This window comes from Didymosphaeria variabile (genome assembly GCF_027946475.1).
Source record: "Didymosphaeria variabile strain IMI 356815 chromosome Unknown scaffold_1, whole genome shotgun sequence".
Taxonomy (NCBI): Eukaryota; Fungi; Ascomycota; class Dothideomycetes; order Pleosporales; family Didymosphaeriaceae; genus Didymosphaeria; species Didymosphaeria variabile.
The window spans coordinates 2,277,049-2,296,021 of record NW_026611620.1 but is presented as its reverse complement, the minus strand read 5'-3'; the positions used below and the strand labels follow the sequence as shown (position 1 = coordinate 2,296,021).

General features: G+C 51.7%; 7 protein-coding genes across 7 annotated transcripts; 5 read left to right on the top strand and 2 right to left on the bottom strand.

Annotated features, from left to right (window-relative positions):
• Positions 1–28: 28 nt before the first annotated feature.
• N0V89_000723 (uncharacterized protein) lies at positions 29–1,981 on the top strand (the record flags this gene model as incomplete). Its single annotated transcript, XM_056209543.1, has 5 exons — positions 29–43; positions 71–82; positions 130–625; positions 675–1,473; positions 1,531–1,981. 5 exons carry the CDS (start codon positions 29–31, stop codon positions 1,979–1,981), a joined length of 1,773 nt encoding a protein of 590 aa, XP_056076365.1.
• Positions 1,982–2,667: 686 nt separating this feature from the next.
• N0V89_000722 (uncharacterized protein) lies at positions 2,668–4,833 on the top strand (the record flags this gene model as incomplete). Its single annotated transcript, XM_056209542.1, has 2 exons — positions 2,668–3,374; positions 3,429–4,833. The coding sequence occupies 2 exons, from the start codon at positions 2,668–2,670 to the stop codon at positions 4,831–4,833; spliced, it is 2,112 nt and encodes a 703-aa protein (XP_056076364.1).
• A 767-nt stretch (positions 4,834–5,600) lies between these two features.
• On the top strand, positions 5,601–7,177 carry N0V89_000721 (uncharacterized protein; the record flags this gene model as incomplete). Its single annotated transcript, XM_056209541.1, has 2 exons — positions 5,601–5,613; positions 5,661–7,177. 2 exons carry the CDS (start codon positions 5,601–5,603, stop codon positions 7,175–7,177), a joined length of 1,530 nt encoding a protein of 509 aa, XP_056076363.1.
• Positions 7,178–9,141: 1,964 nt separating this feature from the next.
• Positions 9,142–11,443, top strand: HXT5_1 (hexose transporter hxt5; the record flags this gene model as incomplete). The annotated part of the gene is made up of 8 exons (XM_056209540.1): positions 9,142–9,292; positions 9,364–9,656; positions 9,747–10,264; positions 10,328–10,409; positions 10,470–10,578; positions 10,752–10,884; positions 10,945–11,120; positions 11,202–11,443. 8 exons carry the CDS (start codon positions 9,142–9,144, stop codon positions 11,441–11,443), a joined length of 1,704 nt encoding a protein of 567 aa, XP_056076362.1.
• A 1,996-nt stretch (positions 11,444–13,439) lies between these two features.
• On the bottom strand, positions 13,440–14,570 carry SWC5 (swr complex subunit; the record flags this gene model as incomplete). The annotated part of the gene is made up of 2 exons (XM_056209539.1): positions 13,440–14,178; positions 14,230–14,570. 2 exons carry the CDS (start codon positions 14,568–14,570, stop codon positions 13,440–13,442), a joined length of 1,080 nt encoding a protein of 359 aa, XP_056076361.1.
• Positions 14,571–14,809: 239 nt separating this feature from the next.
• N0V89_000718 (uncharacterized protein) lies at positions 14,810–16,588 on the top strand (the record flags this gene model as incomplete). The annotated part of the gene is made up of 4 exons (XM_056209538.1): positions 14,810–15,302; positions 15,388–15,695; positions 15,744–16,235; positions 16,259–16,588. 4 exons carry the CDS (start codon positions 14,810–14,812, stop codon positions 16,586–16,588), a joined length of 1,623 nt encoding a protein of 540 aa, XP_056076360.1.
• Positions 16,589–17,124: 536 nt separating this feature from the next.
• GTR2_1 (GTP-binding protein gtr2) lies at positions 17,125–18,497 on the bottom strand (the record flags this gene model as incomplete). The annotated part of the gene is made up of 4 exons (XM_056209537.1): positions 17,125–17,272; positions 17,330–18,034; positions 18,082–18,183; positions 18,235–18,497. 4 exons carry the CDS (start codon positions 18,495–18,497, stop codon positions 17,125–17,127), a joined length of 1,218 nt encoding a protein of 405 aa, XP_056076359.1.
• Positions 18,498–18,973: the final 476 nt, after the last annotated feature.

Sequence of the window (18,973 nt, the reverse complement as noted above, 5' to 3'; positions counted from 1 at the left end):
GCCATACAATCCACGATAGTCTGCAATCATGGCTCTTATGGAAGTATGTTACTAACAAGGATACTCACAGATGTGCATGTGGGTGCGTAAACAGCTTCGTAATATATTCTACGACTCACATCTTGCTAGAATCCTGGAGAAGACGGCATGTTGCGAAGGTCCGATCGCGTTCCTGATGCTATAGTTGGCCTTTCGCGATTTACACAAATCGTTTTGCACCAGGGGCGCATCGAGCGGTTCTTCCTGGATAACAAAAAGCATTCCAAGGACTCGCTCCGCGTCGAACGCGCGGTCCTTCCCGAAACCCTTTCAATAGCAGAAGATTTGTGCGATGATCACTCTGCCGACACTTACCCTCTAAAAGTACAGCTGAGACATCTCACAGAGGATGAAGCCACTCCTGCTCAAAGTAATGGAACCACCATCGAGGACGGTCTTTTCAGAAGTAATTTGGCGGAAGATGATACAGACGATCTTATCGCTCAGAGTAGGGCGAATGCAGGGAGCGCTGAGGTGGTGAGAGCGAAGTATATGGTTGGATGTGATGGTGCACACAGCTGGACTAGGCGGCAGCTTGGCTTCCAGTTAGAAGGAGAGCCGACTGATTTCATCTGGGGAGTGTTAGGTATGCTAAATCTACGGCGTCACGAAGCTCAGACGCTGACTTTGCGCAGATGTTATACCCATCACAGACTTTCCGGATATCCGTATGCGCTGTGCTGTTCACAGTGCATCCTCCGGTTCTTTGATGGTCATTCCCCGCGAGAACAAGCTTGTACGACTATATATTCAACTCACGGAGATCAAACCAGACGCGAGCGGCCGAGCGGACCGCTCGAAGATCACGCCGGACACCATCATTAAGGCCGCTCAGAAGATCATCGCACCGTACAAGCTATCGTACGAGTACTGCGATTGGTGGACAGCGTACCAAATAGGACAACGAGTCGGGACTAACTTCGACTATCGTAGTAGAGTATTTTTGGCTGGTGACGCTGTACACACGCACTCTCCCAAAGCTGGCCAAGGTATGAACGTGTCCATGCAGGACGCCTTCAACCTTGGCTGGAAGCTTGCTCTTGTAGTAAAAGGAGTAGCACAGGCGTCCATCCTGAAAACATACCAGTCGGAGCGAAGGCGAATTGCCCAGGATCTTATTAACTTTGACCACAAGTTCTCCCGCTTGTTTTCTGGTCGTCCGGCAAAGGATGTCCTGGATGAGTCCGGTGTTAGTATGGTTGAGTTCAAAGAAGCATTCGTAAAGGGTAATATGTTTGCATCGGGGCTCTCGGTAGATTATGGCACCAGCATGCTTGTAGCAAAAGGAGGTGACGCAGCTGAGCAAGGCGACGGCACAGACGTTTCTTCGTCCAAGACGCAGATCATTGGAAAGCAGGAGCTGGCGACTAACATCAGGCTGGGGATGCGCTTTCCCAGCTTCAAGGTCCTGAATCAGAGCGATGCGCGACCATGGTACGTAACCTTGCGATGGGCTTGCACTTCGCCTTTGGCTGATGGTTCAACTCTTAGGCATATTGCAGAATGGCTTAAATCAGACGGCCGCTTTCGCCTCATCGTCTTTGCAGGCAATGTTCACTCAGCAACACAAAAAGGTCGCATCGATGCCTTCTGTGAAAAGCTCACAGCCTCTGCGTTCTTCGCACCTCACATCCACAAGGATATTGCTATTTTGACAGTTCATTCGGCGAAGCGAACCGACACTGAACTTCTACGCGACTTTCCAGAAGTGCTACATCCGTTCGATCCCAAGACTGGCTGGGACTACAACAGTGTTTTTGTAGACGACGTGAGCTATCATGAAGGGCACGGAGAGGCGTACAAAAATTACGGCGTGGACAAGGAGCGGGGGTGTGTTGTAGTCACGAGACCAGACCAGTATGTTGGTTACGTGGGAGAACTGGATGGAGAGGGTGGTCTGGAGGGCGTGGAGGCATTTTTCCAAGGAATCTTCATAGCTTGAGCAAGGGAATAATGGAAAGCCCGAGGATATCTGAAAAGAACAATACAACCCATTACAGCATAGGACTCATAGACTGACCATATCATAGTGAATCCTGTCGGCAACCCGTGTCGTTCTGATGTTCGCTCACATGACAGTGCCATTCACTCAGACCGCTATACGAAGTCCTTGGTATAGGTAGCTCGGCGCGCTGGTGTTAGCGGGTCATGTGGCCGATCTAGTTTCTGCATGTTTACCCAATCACAAACTCGTCCATGCGATTTGGCATGTTTTGCATCCGCGGGGGCTTTGACGGCGCATCGCTCGCATGCTCCGGCTTACCGACCGCGTTCTGGAATCTGAGACCCACCGCCTGGAGCGCACTGGAACAATGCAAACCTCGAACGGTGCTCAATCGCATCGCACCGAGATTAGCCTCGCGTGCGTCAGATGGCAGCCAAAAGTACTCAACATCAATCCTGCATCCTGCCTTCGCGCCGTCGGGCCCCGAGGCTGCTGTCGCCCACCCACCTTCACTTTGTGCCGCGCCTGTTTCCGAAGTGCAGGCTGAGCGGTATTCTGGATGCTCGTCGCACCGCTCAATAAGGCGTTGGAATGCGACTCGTGCTGTCCGAAGGCGATTAGCAATTCCACAAAAGTTAATGCGATCGGGCAGCATGATTTCCGTCCCTTCTCCACACGACCGAATGCTCGACCTGGAAGCATTAGAATCGGATCCTCTACCAACGTTCGTTATCAAGACGTCGGACCATGCCATCCCTTTTGAACTTCTCTTCCGTAATAAGGCCTTTCGGCTGGCCTCGCTGCAAGACACCATCTTAGGAACGACCAGAGAAGCAATTTTGTTCCGATCTTGGGCTTTGGCAGTGCGACTTTCCAATCCACAGCATGTATTCGATGACCGCACATGGACAGCGACCGTAGCCGGCGCAAAACAAAACTGGAAGATTGTACAAGCAGGAGAAATGTTTCCGTCCGACCAGAACCATGGAACTGCAGCTAGCCACTCCATTGCGGACGTCCAAGAAGAGGACGACAACTTCCGCGAAACATCGAGAGAAGGGCCAGTGCGACCGCGAGTTCCCCTGGGAGGATTTCCCACAGCCAACGTTGTTGCCCGTTGGGAGTCGTTGCAGACCATGATGGAAATGACTGATGTTGGTGTATTTGAGTATCTGCCAAGTGGAAAATTGATACACGCCAACGACGCATGGTACCGACTCAGCAATCACCCAAGGAACCTCCCTGCACACGTCGAATTCTCCTTCATGGATCTGGCTTACCCGGACGACCAAGCCAACATCATGTCTGCATGGAATACCTTAGTTCAAGGTAGTTGCGTTACTTTTGAAATGAGATGGAAGGCGAAGCCTGGCTCCGAAGACGATGCGCAGTGGGTGCTTTGAGCATGTGTACCGGTATTCGACGAAGACCAGAACCTTGTAAGCATAGCGGGAAACACGATCGATATCAATGGCCAAAAGAAGCTTCAAGAAGTTCAACGCCGTCAGATTGAGGAGGCTCTCGAGGCCAAACGACAGCAGGAGAACTTCATCGACATGACTAGCCATGAGCTCCGAAACCCTCTCTCGGCCGTTGTTCAATGCGCGGACTCCGTCATTTCTACACTACAGCAACTGACACCAAAAGAACTTATCTCGTTGCAGCCGCAATTCGAGAAAGTCAACAATGAGATTTCTGCCTGCATCGATAATCTACAGACGATCGTGGCCTGTAGTCTGCACCAAAAGCGCATCATCGACGATGTACTTACACTCTCTAAGCTCGACTCAAACCTTTTACTAATCACCCCGATGCTGGTGAAACCTTCTTTAGTTGTTTCCGAGGCGATGAAGATGTTTGATGTCGAGTGTTCCCAAATGCAAATCAACCTCGTATTTCAGGAAGACGAAAGCCTGTCAGAATTTGAATGGGTAATGATAGATCCATCGCGGATGCTTCAAGTCCTGATCAATCTTTTGACAAACGCCATCAAGTTTACGAAAGACCGTGAACTCCGCAACGTCACAGTCACATTGGGAGGATCATGGACGCATACTCAAATCGAGGACCCCAGTGTGACTTTTGCGAAGGATACCCAGTTTCAGTTCAACATCTGCGACAAGCCGGAGTGGGGGAATGGGCGCAAAGGCTTTATTTGGCTGCGTGTCGTCGACACAGGTTGCGGGTTGACTAACGATGAACAGGCGAAGCTCTTCTCGCGGTTCACGCAGGCAACACCTCGAACTCATATTAAATACGGAGGCTCAGGTCTCGGGCTTTTCATTTCGAAGTCGCTTACCGCGCTTCAAGGAGGCTCTATAGGGGTGAAATCCACAGCCGGCAGCGGTTCCTCCTTCGTTTTCTACGTCAGCGCCCGAGTTGCAGAAAATTCCCCGAAGACGACAAAACAAGAGCTACAACGACCAGCAATTCGTCGCGCTGCATCTGCCGAAGATGATCTGAAGAATCTGAAATTAAACATCCTCATGGTCGAAGACAACCTCGTCAACCAGAAAGTTTTGAGTAAACAACTACAAAAAGCGGGCTGCAACGTTAGCGTTGCCGGAAACGGAGTCGAAGCCCTCGAATGGCTCAAAACAAGCGTTTACTGGAAGGGCGAAAAACATCAGGACGACGCAACATCTTTGAAATGTGATATTGACATAGTCTTGATGGACATTGAGATGCCAGTCATGGATGGGTTGACTTGCGCGCGGGAAATCCGTCGTTGGGAGTCTCAAGGCCTACTTGCGACCCCGACCGCTAATGGACTGCTCATGCCCCAACTGACTTCTACATCAGTATCACCGCTAATACCGTTACATGACCTGAGTATCAAAAAAGACTAGAAGTAGACCAGTCTTCAAGACATTTGCCAATACTGGCAGTTAGCGCAAATGCGAGGAGCGAACAGGTGGAGCAAGCTCTAGCGGCAGGCATGGTGAGAATCTATCAACAAGCTCGTGACGAGTAAAAAGCTGACGTTCGGGCGTACTTACAGGATGATGCTATCAGCAAACCTTTCAGGATACCAGAACTGTGGCCGAAGATGCGCGGACTGGTGCCTCGCTGTGCGAGTCCATTGAATCAACCAAATCAGAGGCGACACCCTACATGAGCGTAGGAGATGCCTGCGTCGCTCTGGTTAATCAAACTAGGGTCGCCAGTTGCACTTGCCATGTCGGGGGTTCTGTACTGGATCAATTGTTGCTTCGAAGTGCTGGCGGACTCCCCTCAAGGAGACTACTTGGATCGCATGTACTCCGTGTTGGTGCAGTACAACATAGCGCAAATGGAAGACGCTCTAGACTCGCTTCGCCCCACTACGCATCCCGCATCACCCCCACCTACGTCATCCCCCAACATGTTGAACAAATGCAGCCCACGCTCGGCGTCTGTTTCACTTAACAAACCGGATCTGCAGGGAGCGCGGGAGATAACCTGTTTACGAGCACGTGGGATGCAGGGCCCTGGCCACTACAGAATGACGGAATACTTTCCTCAACATGCGCTTATAGCTGCCATGTTGAGCTTGCACGATAGCTGTTCAACTCTTTTCACTTCTCCTTTACCGTCGTCGGATTTATGTTAGATAGCCTGATTCTTGTCTAGCAGGATGGGCGAGGAAGGTAGGAGATCCTTGCAGGATGATACGACAAAGACTTATCGCGAGCAGACCGCAGACCGACCTCCGAAAACGCCACTCTTTTCCAGGCATTCGAATGGAACGTCCCTGCCGATAACGCACACTGGAAACGGCTTACTAGAGTTCTACCCGCTCTCTCTTCCGCCGGCATAAGCGCACTCTGGCTGCCACCGGGCTGCAAAGCTGCGTCCCCCGAAGGTAACGGCTACGACATCTACGATCTGTACGATCTAGGCGAATTCGAACAAAAGGGCACTCGGGCAACGAAATGGGGCACTAAGGAAGACCTTCTTGAACTCAGCAAGCTTGCCAAGGAGAAGGGCGTAGGTCTCCACTGGGACGCGGTGCTCAACCACAAAGCGGGCGCAGACAAGACAGAGAAATGCCGTGTCATTGAAGTCGACGAGAACGACCGCACAAAAGAAATCTCAGAGCCGTATGAGATCGAGGGATGGCTGGGCTTCGACTTTCCCGGCCGCGGCGACAAATATTCCGCGATGAAGTACCACTGGGAGCACTTTTCAGGCACGGACTGGGACCAGGCCAACGAAAAGAAAGCTATCTACAAGATCCAGGGCGATAACAAGGGTTGGTCTAACAGTGTTGACGCAGAGCAGGGCAACGCCGACTACATGATGTTCGCGGACATCGACTACAGCCACCCTGAGGTTGACGCCGATGTAAAGAATTGGGGGACATGGATCACGAAAGAGGTCGGCCTAAGTGGCTTCCGGCTTGACGCCGTGCAACATTTCAGCGAGCGCTTCACAAATGAGTGGATCGATAACCTGCGCGATACGTGCAGTCACGACATCTTCCTCGTTGGCGAATTCTGGAATGGTAATGTAGAGCAAATGCTTCCCTGGCTAGACGCTATGCACCACAAATTCAGCCTCTACGATGCACCCCTCGTGTACAACTTCAGCTCTATTAGCACGACCGAAGGCGCCGATCTACGCAAAGTCTTTGACAATACGCTTGTCCAACGCGTACCAGAGAAGGCAGTCACAGTCGTTATGAACCACGACACGCAGCCCGGACAGACAGTCGCAACACCCATCGAGGGCTTCTTCAAGCCGCTGGCATACAGCCTTATCCTCCTGCGTGGGGAGGGCTACCCTTCCGTGTTCTATGGCGACATGTACGGCATGCAGGGCGATCATGCGGAGCCACCTGCCTGTGGGAATAAACTCGCCGACCTGGTGCTTGCGCGAAAACTATATTCGTATGGCGACCAGGAAGACTACTGGGACAATGCGAATTGCATTGGGTGGGTGAGGAGGGGGACATGGGATAAACCGGCGGGGTTGGCGGTCGTTATGAGCAACAAGGGACCTGGAGAGATACGGATGGCTGTGGGAGAGACGCACAAGGGTGAGAGATGGACGGATGTACTTGGTTGGGAAGAGGATGAGGTTGAGATCGACGACGAGGGATACGGGGTGTTCAGATGCCCGGGCGTCAGTGTGAGTGTTTGGGTGAGGAAGGATGCCGAGGGTCGGGATCAATTCCCCGTGAATCTCGATTCGAACATCTACGAGAAGTAGAGGGTTGCGATGGGATGCGTTAGTCTTCGTTCACACTGGAAAATTTGATAGATATACAATGCTGGGATGATTTAGAAGGACTCAGGACGGTTTCTGACTTGTGATAGATGCTAGGCTACTTTTTCTCTGTGATACCCGTATGTATGGCTTTTGATGCACCCTGTGATCACTTGATCCAATGTGTGTCTAAGTTGAGATCGAGACCATAGTACGCAATGGTCTTGTCATACTGAGGATGAGAGTGTCATTGATACAGACGAAGGTCTGCTTAAAACTCAGACTCCATTGAAAAGATCATTAAGCCGAGCAATTTCGATTGACGCAAGTACGCTCTATGAATCGGCGTCTCTATAGTCGAAGTGTTACCTCAACTCATGCAGACAACGGCTCAGCAAGCGCACTCATCGAGCGCTTCGCTCTATCATTACCATGATATGCAATTACACTATCGCTCGCAAGTACAGACGCACAAGAGCTTATTTCATGTGAGCGTGGTCTGTAATTTTGAATTAAGAAGACTTTGCTACTTTTTAGAAGCTTTGTATATCTGATTAAGGTACTATCAAACATGATCATGATTACTATGTTACTAGTTGATATATATGTTCCAGCTCTCTCTAAGCTAAGAGCCTCGTTTCAGTACAAGCTCTATATAATAACAACATACTTTACACCTCTTTAAGCCTAGATATACGATTTAGTACTTAGCACAGGTAGGGCGGTATTTTCACTATCCAAATGTATTCCTTTCCCAGTATCTAAATTAGAGTACCCCCTACTTGATATATCGAGTTACACGCTCTAATTACACTCGCACCAAGCAGGCCCTAACATTTGGGAAACCGCTCTTGCCTTTGCTGAGTGGGCTTTGATAGCTTGGCGCGGATGCTTATTCCTACTCTTTCACCTCCGTGGAATGTCGTGCTTACCTTCAGAGCACCGCGACCAGCAAGGATGATATTCAATTGGCTATCTGAATATTGGACATTGATTGCGGGGTGGTCAGCACGCGACATGTTCCACCCATATCTGTGCCTCAAGCCCCAAGGGAACGTAAATGCACCGATCCCAACCAATTTGCCAGAGAAAGAGGACCAATGCTTAAACTACACTGTGTATCAAGCTAGACCGCGACTGTCTGTAAGCTCAATTGATCTATATAGGTTCCATCAACGTGTTGGAATGACGATGGGTTGCGCACTACTTATCCAGTACAGCTCCAGAAGAATGGACCAATACCACCTGCTATTCGCCACACTATTTCCAACGATTCGAGATCAACGAAATTATTTTTGAGGGCAAAAACGCTGAGCTCTGATTACTGACATGGTCGACTATGTCGGCCATCATGCCATAACAGGTTTGCCGCCCGTCCCGGAAGCGGGCGGCAGGTCACCATACCCACGGTGGATCCCAGTCAGCGGAGCACGCCATATTCAGGAAACTAGTCTCAGTTAGAACCTGGGGTGCGGAGTTCGCATAGCTGACAGCTTAACGTTACCACTGCAGTTGAAGCAAGCTTTTGTTGAAGCTTGATGTGGGTTTGTCATTACGCCACTCCCGCTCTACCATCAATTCGGTAGAATCCATGGACAGCAATCGAGATTAAGATTCATGAGCTCTAAAGTTTCTCAAGGGTCTCCATTTACCAATCAAACGCTTCAGTCTCGGCCGAGCGATGTAGCTGGTCTAAAGTCTTATGATGCAGCTGATCTCCCGCAGCCGCATACACAGTACGGCGACCCTGCCTTCCGCGTCATCCGTACCACCAGATCCCGAGGGTTCCTGCCAATGAATCTGAGCGTTCATTATTTGCTGATCTCGTGGCCGATGTTTCTAGTACCTGCTGGGGTAAGAGGCTGCAGCCACATTTCGGCGTACCGGCGCACGTATAAGTCTGCGTCGCCCGGACAATGGTTCCAGCACACTTTTGCGAAATTAGGAGATCATTGGGAAAGCACAGTATGAGGCTCTCCAGCCCCATCAAGAATTGGAGACGGCGCAGTTCCGTTGAGCAGAGCTCCAGATGGGTCGGCCAGCATGAAGGCTATGATACAAAGCCACTGCCTCGCTTGACATGGGTCGGCCTTTCCATGGGTCTGTTGGTGTCAATGGGTAAATACACTCTTTACGCTCATGTAGAAGGGGATACCTTCGAAGGTAGATATGCTCACATCTTTGTCCAGGTGGCGCTGTCTTCGGTTACGACACCGGACAGATCTCAGGTTTTCTCGCCATGCCTGACTTCTTGAGACGGTTTGGCCAAAGACACATGAATGGGGAGACTCCCGAGTACTACTTCTCCAATGTTAGATCCGGTCTAATCGTAGGCTTGCTATCCATTGGCACTCTATTTGGAGCACTCGCAGGTGCACCGATTGCGGACTGGATCGGGAGGAAGCCCAGTATTATCTTTTGGTGTATGATTTTCTCTGTGGGAATCATTGTCCAGATCTCAGCGACGGATAAGTGGTACCAGGTACGTTTTCGTTCCTCCCTCTGTGCATAGTGAGACTTATGCTGCACACAAAAAACAAAAGAAATTTTGTTGTTTACACAAGTTTTACAGGTAATGCTCGGTCGACTGGTAGCTGGTCTTGGTGTAGGCGCACTGAGTCTCCTCGTACCAATGTACCAAGCCGAGACAGCTCCTCGCCACATCCGAGGAGCCCTCATCAGCACATACCAACTCATGATTACATTTGGCATCTTTCTTGCCGCCGTCTTCAACTTTGCAGCAGAAAAACACCAATCTAATAAAGCAGCTTCGTGGCAGATCACCCTGGGCTTGTCCTTCGTTTTCCCGGCAATTCTTGCCGGTGGCATTCTCTTCTTCTCCGAGACACCGCGCTTCCTGTTCCGGCATGGGAAGGAAGAAGAGGCGAAGCAGACGATGTGCAAAGTCTATGGAGTGGGCGAGAATCACTACGGCGTCCACTTGGAGTTGGAAGAGATAAGGATGAAGCTTGCAGAAGAGACCAACCGGGGAACCGCGATCCAAGAGTGGTTTCGAATGTGGAAAGCGCCCAAGATGGCTTACCGATTGGCCATTGGGATGGGACTGCAGATGTTTCAGCAGCTTACTGGGTATGTCAACATTGCCTCCGCCCTGACATCTCTACCGAACAGGCATAGGCTAACACTTCGCAGTGCCAATTACTTCTTCTACTACGGCACGGTAATCTTTCGTGGCACTGGAATAAACAACTCATTCGTTACACAAATGATCTTAGTAGGTTCACTTCCATCCGCAGACTATCGACCATGTTACAGAAGTTCTAACTTCATTCAGAACGGAATCAATTTCGGCGTAACGTTCTATGGCCTCTACATAGTGGAGCACTATGGCCGTCGAAAATCCCTCATAGCAGGTTCTGTATGGATGTTCATCTGCTTCATGAGTACGCAATGCCGGGGTACAAAGTGGGTGTTCAGGCTGGGCGACTGTCTAAGACCCCAGGCCTTAAACCTCTAGGTCTGAACCCTTCAGGCATTCGTAGCAGGCTAGAACATCTACTTCACCCGCTCACCTTAGCTGTGGACATTACACTGACTTTATTACCCCCACATTTAGTCTTTGCGTCAGTAGGCCACTTTGTTTTAGACCGCAACACGCCGGAGAACACCCCTCACGCTTCGGTCGCCATGATTGTCTTTGCTTGCTTCTTTATCTTTGGTTTTGCGACGACCTGGGGCCCGATGATATGGTGAGCTCACACAGCCTGACATGTGTGTGCGCATTGAAGTAGACTGATTTACGGTGATAGGACAATCTGCGGCGAACTCTATCCCAGTCGCTACCGCGCAAAGGCAATGGCTCTCAGCACAGCCAGCAACTGGCTTTGGAACTTTCTTCTTGCTTTCTTCACACCATTCATCACAGACGCCATAGACTTCCGTTACGGTTATGTCTTTGCTGGGTGCAATATACTTGCTGGCTTTGGTGAGTTCATCTACCAACCTCTTTCTTCCGTTCTCCTGCTCCACACCACGGCGATGCTTGCTAATTGTTCTGGCACTGCAGGGATTTACTTCTTTGTCATAGAAGGCCAGGGCCGAACGCTGGAAGAAATTGACACGATGTACTTGCTAGGCGTGAAACCATGGGAGAGTTCGATGTGGATTGCCCCAGACCTTAACGAACTAGATCCCAAGACAAGGCGGGCTCTTGAAGAGACCAATCCGGAGATCATGGCTGCTGCTCAGAGGGACAGTAATGGAATGGACCGAAGTGAAAAGGTGGAGAAAGAAGAAACAGAGGCTTGACATTGACCCTATATGGTATGGCGGAGACTGGTAGTGGTCTATTGGGCGCTCAATGGGGCTGTAAGTTGGAAGAGAAGGGATCAATGTAATCTGTACGTGAGAGGAGACTAAGTAGATCTCGCTCTTTGCTTGATCTGTTGCGTGAATTTGATATCCACTGTAATTGTATTTTGGTTTCTCATCGAATTCGAGGATGACTTGTTTTTTTAGTACTCCGAGAGACACATTCCACAGAACCACAATGTGGTGATGTAGCCAGGAAAATACCCGTTTAACGATCTGCTACACCTAGAAGAAAGGTCTCTCTCTCCATAGTTAAGAGCATTAGAGTGCGGAGAAGCGATTTGAAAGTTGATGTTTTCATTGCTCATTTGAAAAGGGGATTGCGAGGGCGGTAAGCCAAACCAGAGAAAACGAGGTCCTGCATTATGAAGCACCCAGCTTGAATATTCCTGCACCAATAACAAGGGCGCATCGATGTAACACTAAGCAGACGTATCCTCTCCATCTTAGCAGCAGGATGGTGCATTTAAAGGCTTGAGATAGTCCTTCCGCGGCTGACGGCGAGTTTGAGATAGTACAATTAATTTCGAACGATACCAATCGAAAGCTACAGTAGTACAATCATGTCAATCCTCCCACCCCTCCTCGGATTCGCGCAGGCCACCCCTCTCAGTCTCCTATCCAGCCCCAAAACCCAGCTTCACCTTCGCAAGAGAGACCACTGGGGGCTCATCCTCCTCCTTCGGCAAGCGGCAACATCAAGGTTGTCTATGCCGCCATGACAACATACACCCGGCGCCGCACCACCAGATCCCTAGGTGACATTTCCATCTTGCCTGGCGTAGGGGGTACCACCGATCTATCACAGGCCGCTCCATGGCTGGCGAATGGGGTGTGCCGCAGGGCAGTTGGTGCGTGCAACCGTATGTGGCGGGATCGACGTATACGAATGGGCCGAATGATAGGATTAGAGTTAAGTATAGGATGCCGGCCGACAAGATAGGTACCTGTTACTCTAATATGCTTGGTGGCCTCGCTCACACAACGGTTCATGAAAACCCTGGATCCAGAAAGCTATGAAATTCGTTACAGGCAAAGTCCTCGCCAGCTTGACTTCAGATCCCAGAAACACGCTTCGGAGTGTAATAGTGATTGCCAGCCTGTGGCGTCGACATCGATCTACGAGGACTGGGAACTGCATCTCAACGCGGCAGATCCGGCATTCGTAAATCATTTCGTTATAATGGAGACGTGAAGCATGAGGAAGTCACGGACGAGCAGGGTGGAAAAGTGAGGAAGATTTTGAAGATGACGACTTCACCTATGGCGTAGTGACGAAGTCTACGTTAACAGACACTCGACTTCTTGTCGATCCTTTGGCGTCAGCTAGGAATCAGGGTAAATGGAACTCTTGGAGTGATCGGTTGTTGGACGTGGTGGCACTCCATCCATCGTCTGCCTTTTGTCCATGGCGACTTAATTCCGATAGGTAGCGTTCTCCAATTCCTAGTGTAGCACAATGGAACATGAGTACAATCCTGTAGTGCCTCTTGTGAGCGATCTCTTCAGTTAAGAGCGTAAACTATCGAGCTTGAGGTGGACTTAGTCCACAATGCATCATCGTGCTTACCATGCAATAGCTTCTCGTAGGCCAGTGGAATATAGCTTCTCCAGATTGCGCAATCTTTCTCTGACTCCATCCTAGCCCACCCCTTCCCTGGATATCGCACAAGCCTTTGCCTCAAAACGTGGTCGATCAGTAAATGGCGAATGTACCCTATGATGACTTAACAAGCAATGCGGCGAGAGGTCAGTCGCCTAATTCTGCATCTCGATTCAGCGTGGCTATTGTTCCTCAGCAGCCTGATATTTGAACGGGAGAAACTTCTCTCGTCGTCCAAATCCCGATCATGTGTGATCAGTCATTTAGCGTGTACAATGGAATACAAATGGGTATCTTTTGAAAACTAAGACAGATGGGACAAGGTGCACTTCAAGAAGAACCAATAGCGGCAGTCTTCATCTTTTTCCTCTCCTCCTCCCTCCGTGCTTCCACTCCAGCCAAAAACTCCATACGTCCCAGATACGCTTCTTTTGTCTTGCCATGCGTATCCAATTCCTCTGCGATGCCCTCCTTGTCGACGAAGCCAGTCCAGTCCAGGCGCGACTTGTCCACCACGTTGAGTTTTTGTGCCTTCTCGGGTCGCGCAGCCTTTGGTGCTTCTGCAGGCGGGACAATCCTCTGATGTGCAGACGCAGTAGCCGTAGCCTTCCGGGGCCACGATTGTTGTCGTTCAGGAGGTAAAGCGCGTACGTAGCCGGTGGGATTCGCATCGAAGCGGGAGGGCCGACGGAGCGGGCGCCGAACCTTGGGCCTTTCTTCCTTGACTTCAGACTCTTGGTCGCGGATAGTCTGCTTCCTTACTGCGGGGTCTGCTGCCTTCCAACCGTCTGATAGGAAATTTTCCAGGGCGGAACACGGCACCTGCTTCTCTTCCTCTGTGCGCTGGCCGGCGAATGTGTAGACCTTCTTCACTGTCACGGATTCCTCTTCTTCAACAGCCTGAGGCGCAAGCGCCTGGACGGCACCATGTTCAATTTCCACCGCATCTGCGTCCTGCGCTACGGGCGTGGGCACAGGCTTCAGCGGCGTAGCAAGCATTTGCGTCCATAAGGCATCGACGTCGACGGTCGCTCCGTCTGTCCTCGCGAGAGGTTTGCGCTCCTTCTGCCTGTCGATGCCATGTCAGTCGCGGCTCGGTATCCCAGACAGATGCACATACTCGACTCTCCTCTGAGCCCGTGTCTTTACCAAGCCTCCGTCTCCACCATCGTCGGATAGGAGTAGATCGTCTTCGTCGTCTGTGTTTGCCCGCTTGCGCTTTTTAGCTTTGCGCTTCCGTGCTGTCTCTATCGTCACTTCGTCCCCAGAGTCCAGCTGCCCGTCAGCAGCCGCTTTGCGCTTCGCTCGTCCTTTGGCTGGCTTTGTAGGCGCCTCTTCTTCGGCGGAGGAGCTCGAAGGATCATCGGCGGCAACGACGGCGGGATTGAAGTCTTCGTCAGACGACTCGTGGTAATCGGCTTCTGCGTCTGGGAGGTCGTCAACGGGGTCTATGGGCGCCATTGTGTGAGTTTGGTGGATGTCGGAGTTTGGGCGCAGACGCGGCAAGTGGAGACGACGCGCCCAGAGGATCGACGGCTAAGGATGCAACCGGGACGGACTAAGAACCCCCCCGGCTTCTAGCTGCTAGTGACGTGACGGTCGCATACACGGGGCGCGTCAAGGGCATACACACGAGAACAACACAAGCCCAAGTGCAATGCGCATATCCACCGCTTCCTGATACTCATCCACGTTTCGCCATGGCGCCTCTTGAGTCAAGCGCTACGGCGCAAAGCAACAGGCTACCTTACGTGCTCTTTGCCGGCCAGACGGTGCTGGTTGCTGTCCTCACAACAAATGTGCTCCTCAAAGCTCGCCACGCGGCGCGCGCACTCCCTCCAGCGGCTACAACGCGCGCTCAAGTAGAAGCTCGACGTCGCCATGCGCTGATCTTTTCTGTCCTCGCATTCGTTTCGCTGACTTCTGTCACCACCTTTGCTGTCCTATGGCGCGCTCTGTCGTACCTGGACTGGGCTCATATCGGCGGTCACGAAACACCGGGCACCATCTGGCACGGCTGGTACGGGACCGGAGAGGAAGGAGTGGGCAGATGGAGATTGGGCGACTGGCTGAGCGACACGGATCTCGTTCGTGCCTCTGACGAAGTGGCAGTCGCAAAGCCTGAGGCCTTCGTCTACACGACCCAGCACTTCGTAGCACTCATTGCCAATGCCATATTCATGGGCGTGGAAGGTATGTTTTGCCATGTGGCTAGCGTTGGCACTTTTCCAAATGCCGGGCTTGCATGTCTGGTATATATCCGACTGACACTGGACAGGCCGCAGACGAAACCTCTCAGCCTCTACCATTGCGTCATTTGTCATTTTGAGCGCAACCGGCAGCTTGGCATATGCTCTGAACCTTTTCTTTACCATCATGTTGTATACTCCTCTGGCCGAGCACAGCGAGGATAGCCCGCGCCGCGATGCTCTGTTTACGCCCAAACCTGCCGTTTTCTACATACCGGTGTGGATATCCATCTTCGCCCTGCACACATTGCCTGGCCAGTTGAAAGACAACAAAGACATTATCCTCCTGCGCTGGGGCTATGTGTTAGTGCCTTTGTTCCTTGCATTTGCGCCGCAGGTAAGTTCTCACAATGTTGAGCTGATACAAATCCTAATACTATGACAGATTGTTTCCAAACGATGGGGCGACCACTACAAGTCGAAAGCTGCGGCACACCGCTCATACGCCCGGATTTTCCATCGCTTGTCTATTGCTGCCCTCATCCTGCATTGGAAGGTCTTCGGTTTTGCGCTCCTTGCTAGCACTCCCTTGACCGAGACCTCAGTCTACGACAGACTGAAGCACAGACTAGAGGAGGCAGCCGGCAGAGGTAGATCAACTCCAAATCGACTGCATGAAGGCCTCAGCAACTTAGCACAGAAGCTCAAGCCCGTCAGTATACATCCAGCTGTCACTGTAACTACCTCAGACGTGTTCTTTGCCTCCATCAGCTTGCTCGTTTGGGCTTTCGTTCGAGATCTGGACGTCGTAGCCATGCTACACAATAGCGTATTGTCGTTCCTTGTATCACACGAGGACGAGCAGCCCGTAGCATTCAACGACACAGCCAAGGAGAGAGCTTTTCTCGCGGCGGGTTCCGAACAGCTGGAAGACCCTGTGCCAGCCGCCACGCCCAAGAGACGGGGGTCGCCCGAGGAAGGGCACCCCTCACCGACGGCACCGCATCCTCCTCGAAAGCTTCTTATTCGAGTGATCCGAATGCACTCAAGAGGCCCACAAGGAGAGGTCTCCGAAGTGGTGACTTCTCGGACCAAGACGCGGACGATGTCTACGAACCGAGTGCGGCTGCGAAGCGAGACCTCGATCAGACGGAAACGGACGGAGAGCACATCACTGATGACATCGTCGGGCCTGCCGAGTCAACTGCGCTAGCACTTTTCCTAGGCTTCCTTGGTGGACTGGGTCAAGTGTCTGCGAGCGTGTTAGGGGCAGAGGTGACGGACAAGTAACCGCACATGAGATCTAAATGCAAGGAGTTGGGGTTGGCAAGAGGTTGGGAGGCGTGTTTGCGCATGATACCTAGTGTCTGTTTAGTGTTGTATCAGGGTGCTGTGGATTCTGTTCCGCTGCGCTGAGAGCGTGTAACGGCAATCTTTCTACTAAGTTGGGATACAGCAATCGAATCGATTCAATGGGACGTTTGCATTATCGTTGCGTGCCTCTTCTGGACAAGAGTGGATCTTCGCGCCGTCCCAACCGTGGCTCTGATTAATGAGGGATTCGAGTTTCAAAAACATTTAGTTTAGGTTCCAGCTAATCTTGTTCCAGCAACGAGCTGCGAATTTTCCGCTTGCTATTTCCTCATCTCAGCTGTAGTGCCCTTCTATGATACAGATGCGCTTTTTGGATCATTGCCCTTCAAAAGGCCGGACCCCTTGCTCGTGTAGGTGAAAGTATGTCACGGACTAGAGCCTTGGAGAATCCATATCGATACCTACCGAGCTATCCGAAGATGCTACATACTTTGGCGAAGAAACCGCCTAGGTCAGGCGGCTGGCGCTTCTACAGCGTCTCTCTCGGCGCGAGGGAAGACTTGTTTGAGCGCCGCCTGGAAAACGCCCACGTTGTAGTCTATGACGGCCTTCTTCTCTGCGGGGCTGTCATCACCCATGAGGCAGATCAAGGCGAGATATCTATCTGGTCGTTGGCACCATTCACAGTCCTTGGGGCAGTCTCTTGGGTTGACGTACTTGTTGATCTCCCTGAGATAGAGATAGTTATTGCCCTTCCTCTCCATTGTAATTAGGCTCTCGGCGTCATTGTTGCCTGTCTCGGTGAGGCTTTCATCATCACCATTTTGCTCACCGCGTGGCCAGCCATAGATCTCACTAACATCTATAACGACATCGATGTAGTCAGAGCAGATCTCATAGCTTCCGATGTCCGTGGGGCTTGTGTCGGTTGCGATGTAGATCTTGCTCATGATGTCGAATAGGTATGCCTTTTCGATGTGGCACGTGCTGCACAGGCTGTTGAGAAGTGCTTCGAGTGTGGGGAGCTGTGGAATCAGCTTTTGGATTACTTTTGAGAAAGCTTCGAAGATGGAATGGTCATAGATGCTGGTCTGATAGAAGGAGACGGGCGCGTTTTCATATCCGTGATCTGAGAGCTCATCTTGAACGCGCTGGATAATGTCGCGGAACGTGTCGCCCTTATAATCTTCTGAAAGACCGTCGACCTTGTGCACGAAGACTTCCACGTTGATGTTCGGGTAAGAATGCTGTAGGTTGAGTATGGTGGTGTTGAGACGCATGATAGCTTCGAGATACTCATCTTGAGCGTCAATGACCCATATGAGCGCTCCGATCTCCTCAAATATATTGTCCACATCGAAGGCTGGATCAAAGTAGTCCAGGTGGCCGGGAAAATCCCACACCTGGAAATCCATAAACGAGCTGACTGCATAAGTACTACATAGAGAAACTGCACGAAGGCGACTCACTGCATGGATTCTTTCTTGATCCGAGTGGTTGTCTCGAGATACAATGTCTCGCTAGGCGGCAGCTTGTGGAAGACTACGCTGGATATTGACGACTTGCCACTCCTGTGCCAGGATCAGCCAGGCAGCATCAGACGCAAAACAAATGTGACGCACCTTCGCTGGCCCATGAGCAACAGCCGTGGCTTTCCATCGCCAGCTTTGCTGTTAGGAAGGCGGCCCGTATGGAAACGAGGCGGCACAGGATCCGTGTGGGGGACTTCGGCGTCTGGAAGGTCCTGTAGATATCGCATCAAGGTCAACTGAGCTCCGGGTTTCAAACGCGAGTGGTCCGCCTGCGAAGGATCCTCGTGGACAGACGGCAACTCTGTGACAGGGGAATGCTGAGAAGCTGACAAAGGCGGTTGGGTCGACTCCATGATGATGTGAGGTAGCACGGGGTATCTTCGCTGGAACGAGCAGAAAACTGACAAGGCAGGGGAAAGAGAGATTGAAGAGGATGAGTCCACGGGCAAGACGCCTTCACCGCGGGCGAAATGAAGTGCAACAGAGTTCCCGCGTCGGTGCGCCCGTTCACCTGGCGGGCATGGCGGTGGTGAAGCGTGGTACTCGTGTCGGAAGTGGCAGCGGCGGTGGGCTTGACAGGCCTGACGGAGCCAACGGCTGGCAGCAGACAGGCAGGGTGGCTAAGCAGAAGCGTGGCAGGCAATGATGGGGAGCCCTCGCAGCGTCGAGGTTCTACAAGCTTGGTGGGTGCAGGCCTTTCGCGCCAGGTGCCCGGCTCGAGCGAGCGAGGTCAGGTCAAGCCATGGTGTGGGTCGCGACGGGCCCGGACGACGGAGGGTTGAGGGAGGAGCGAAGGAGCAGCGGCAGAGTGCAAGGAGAAATATAGAGA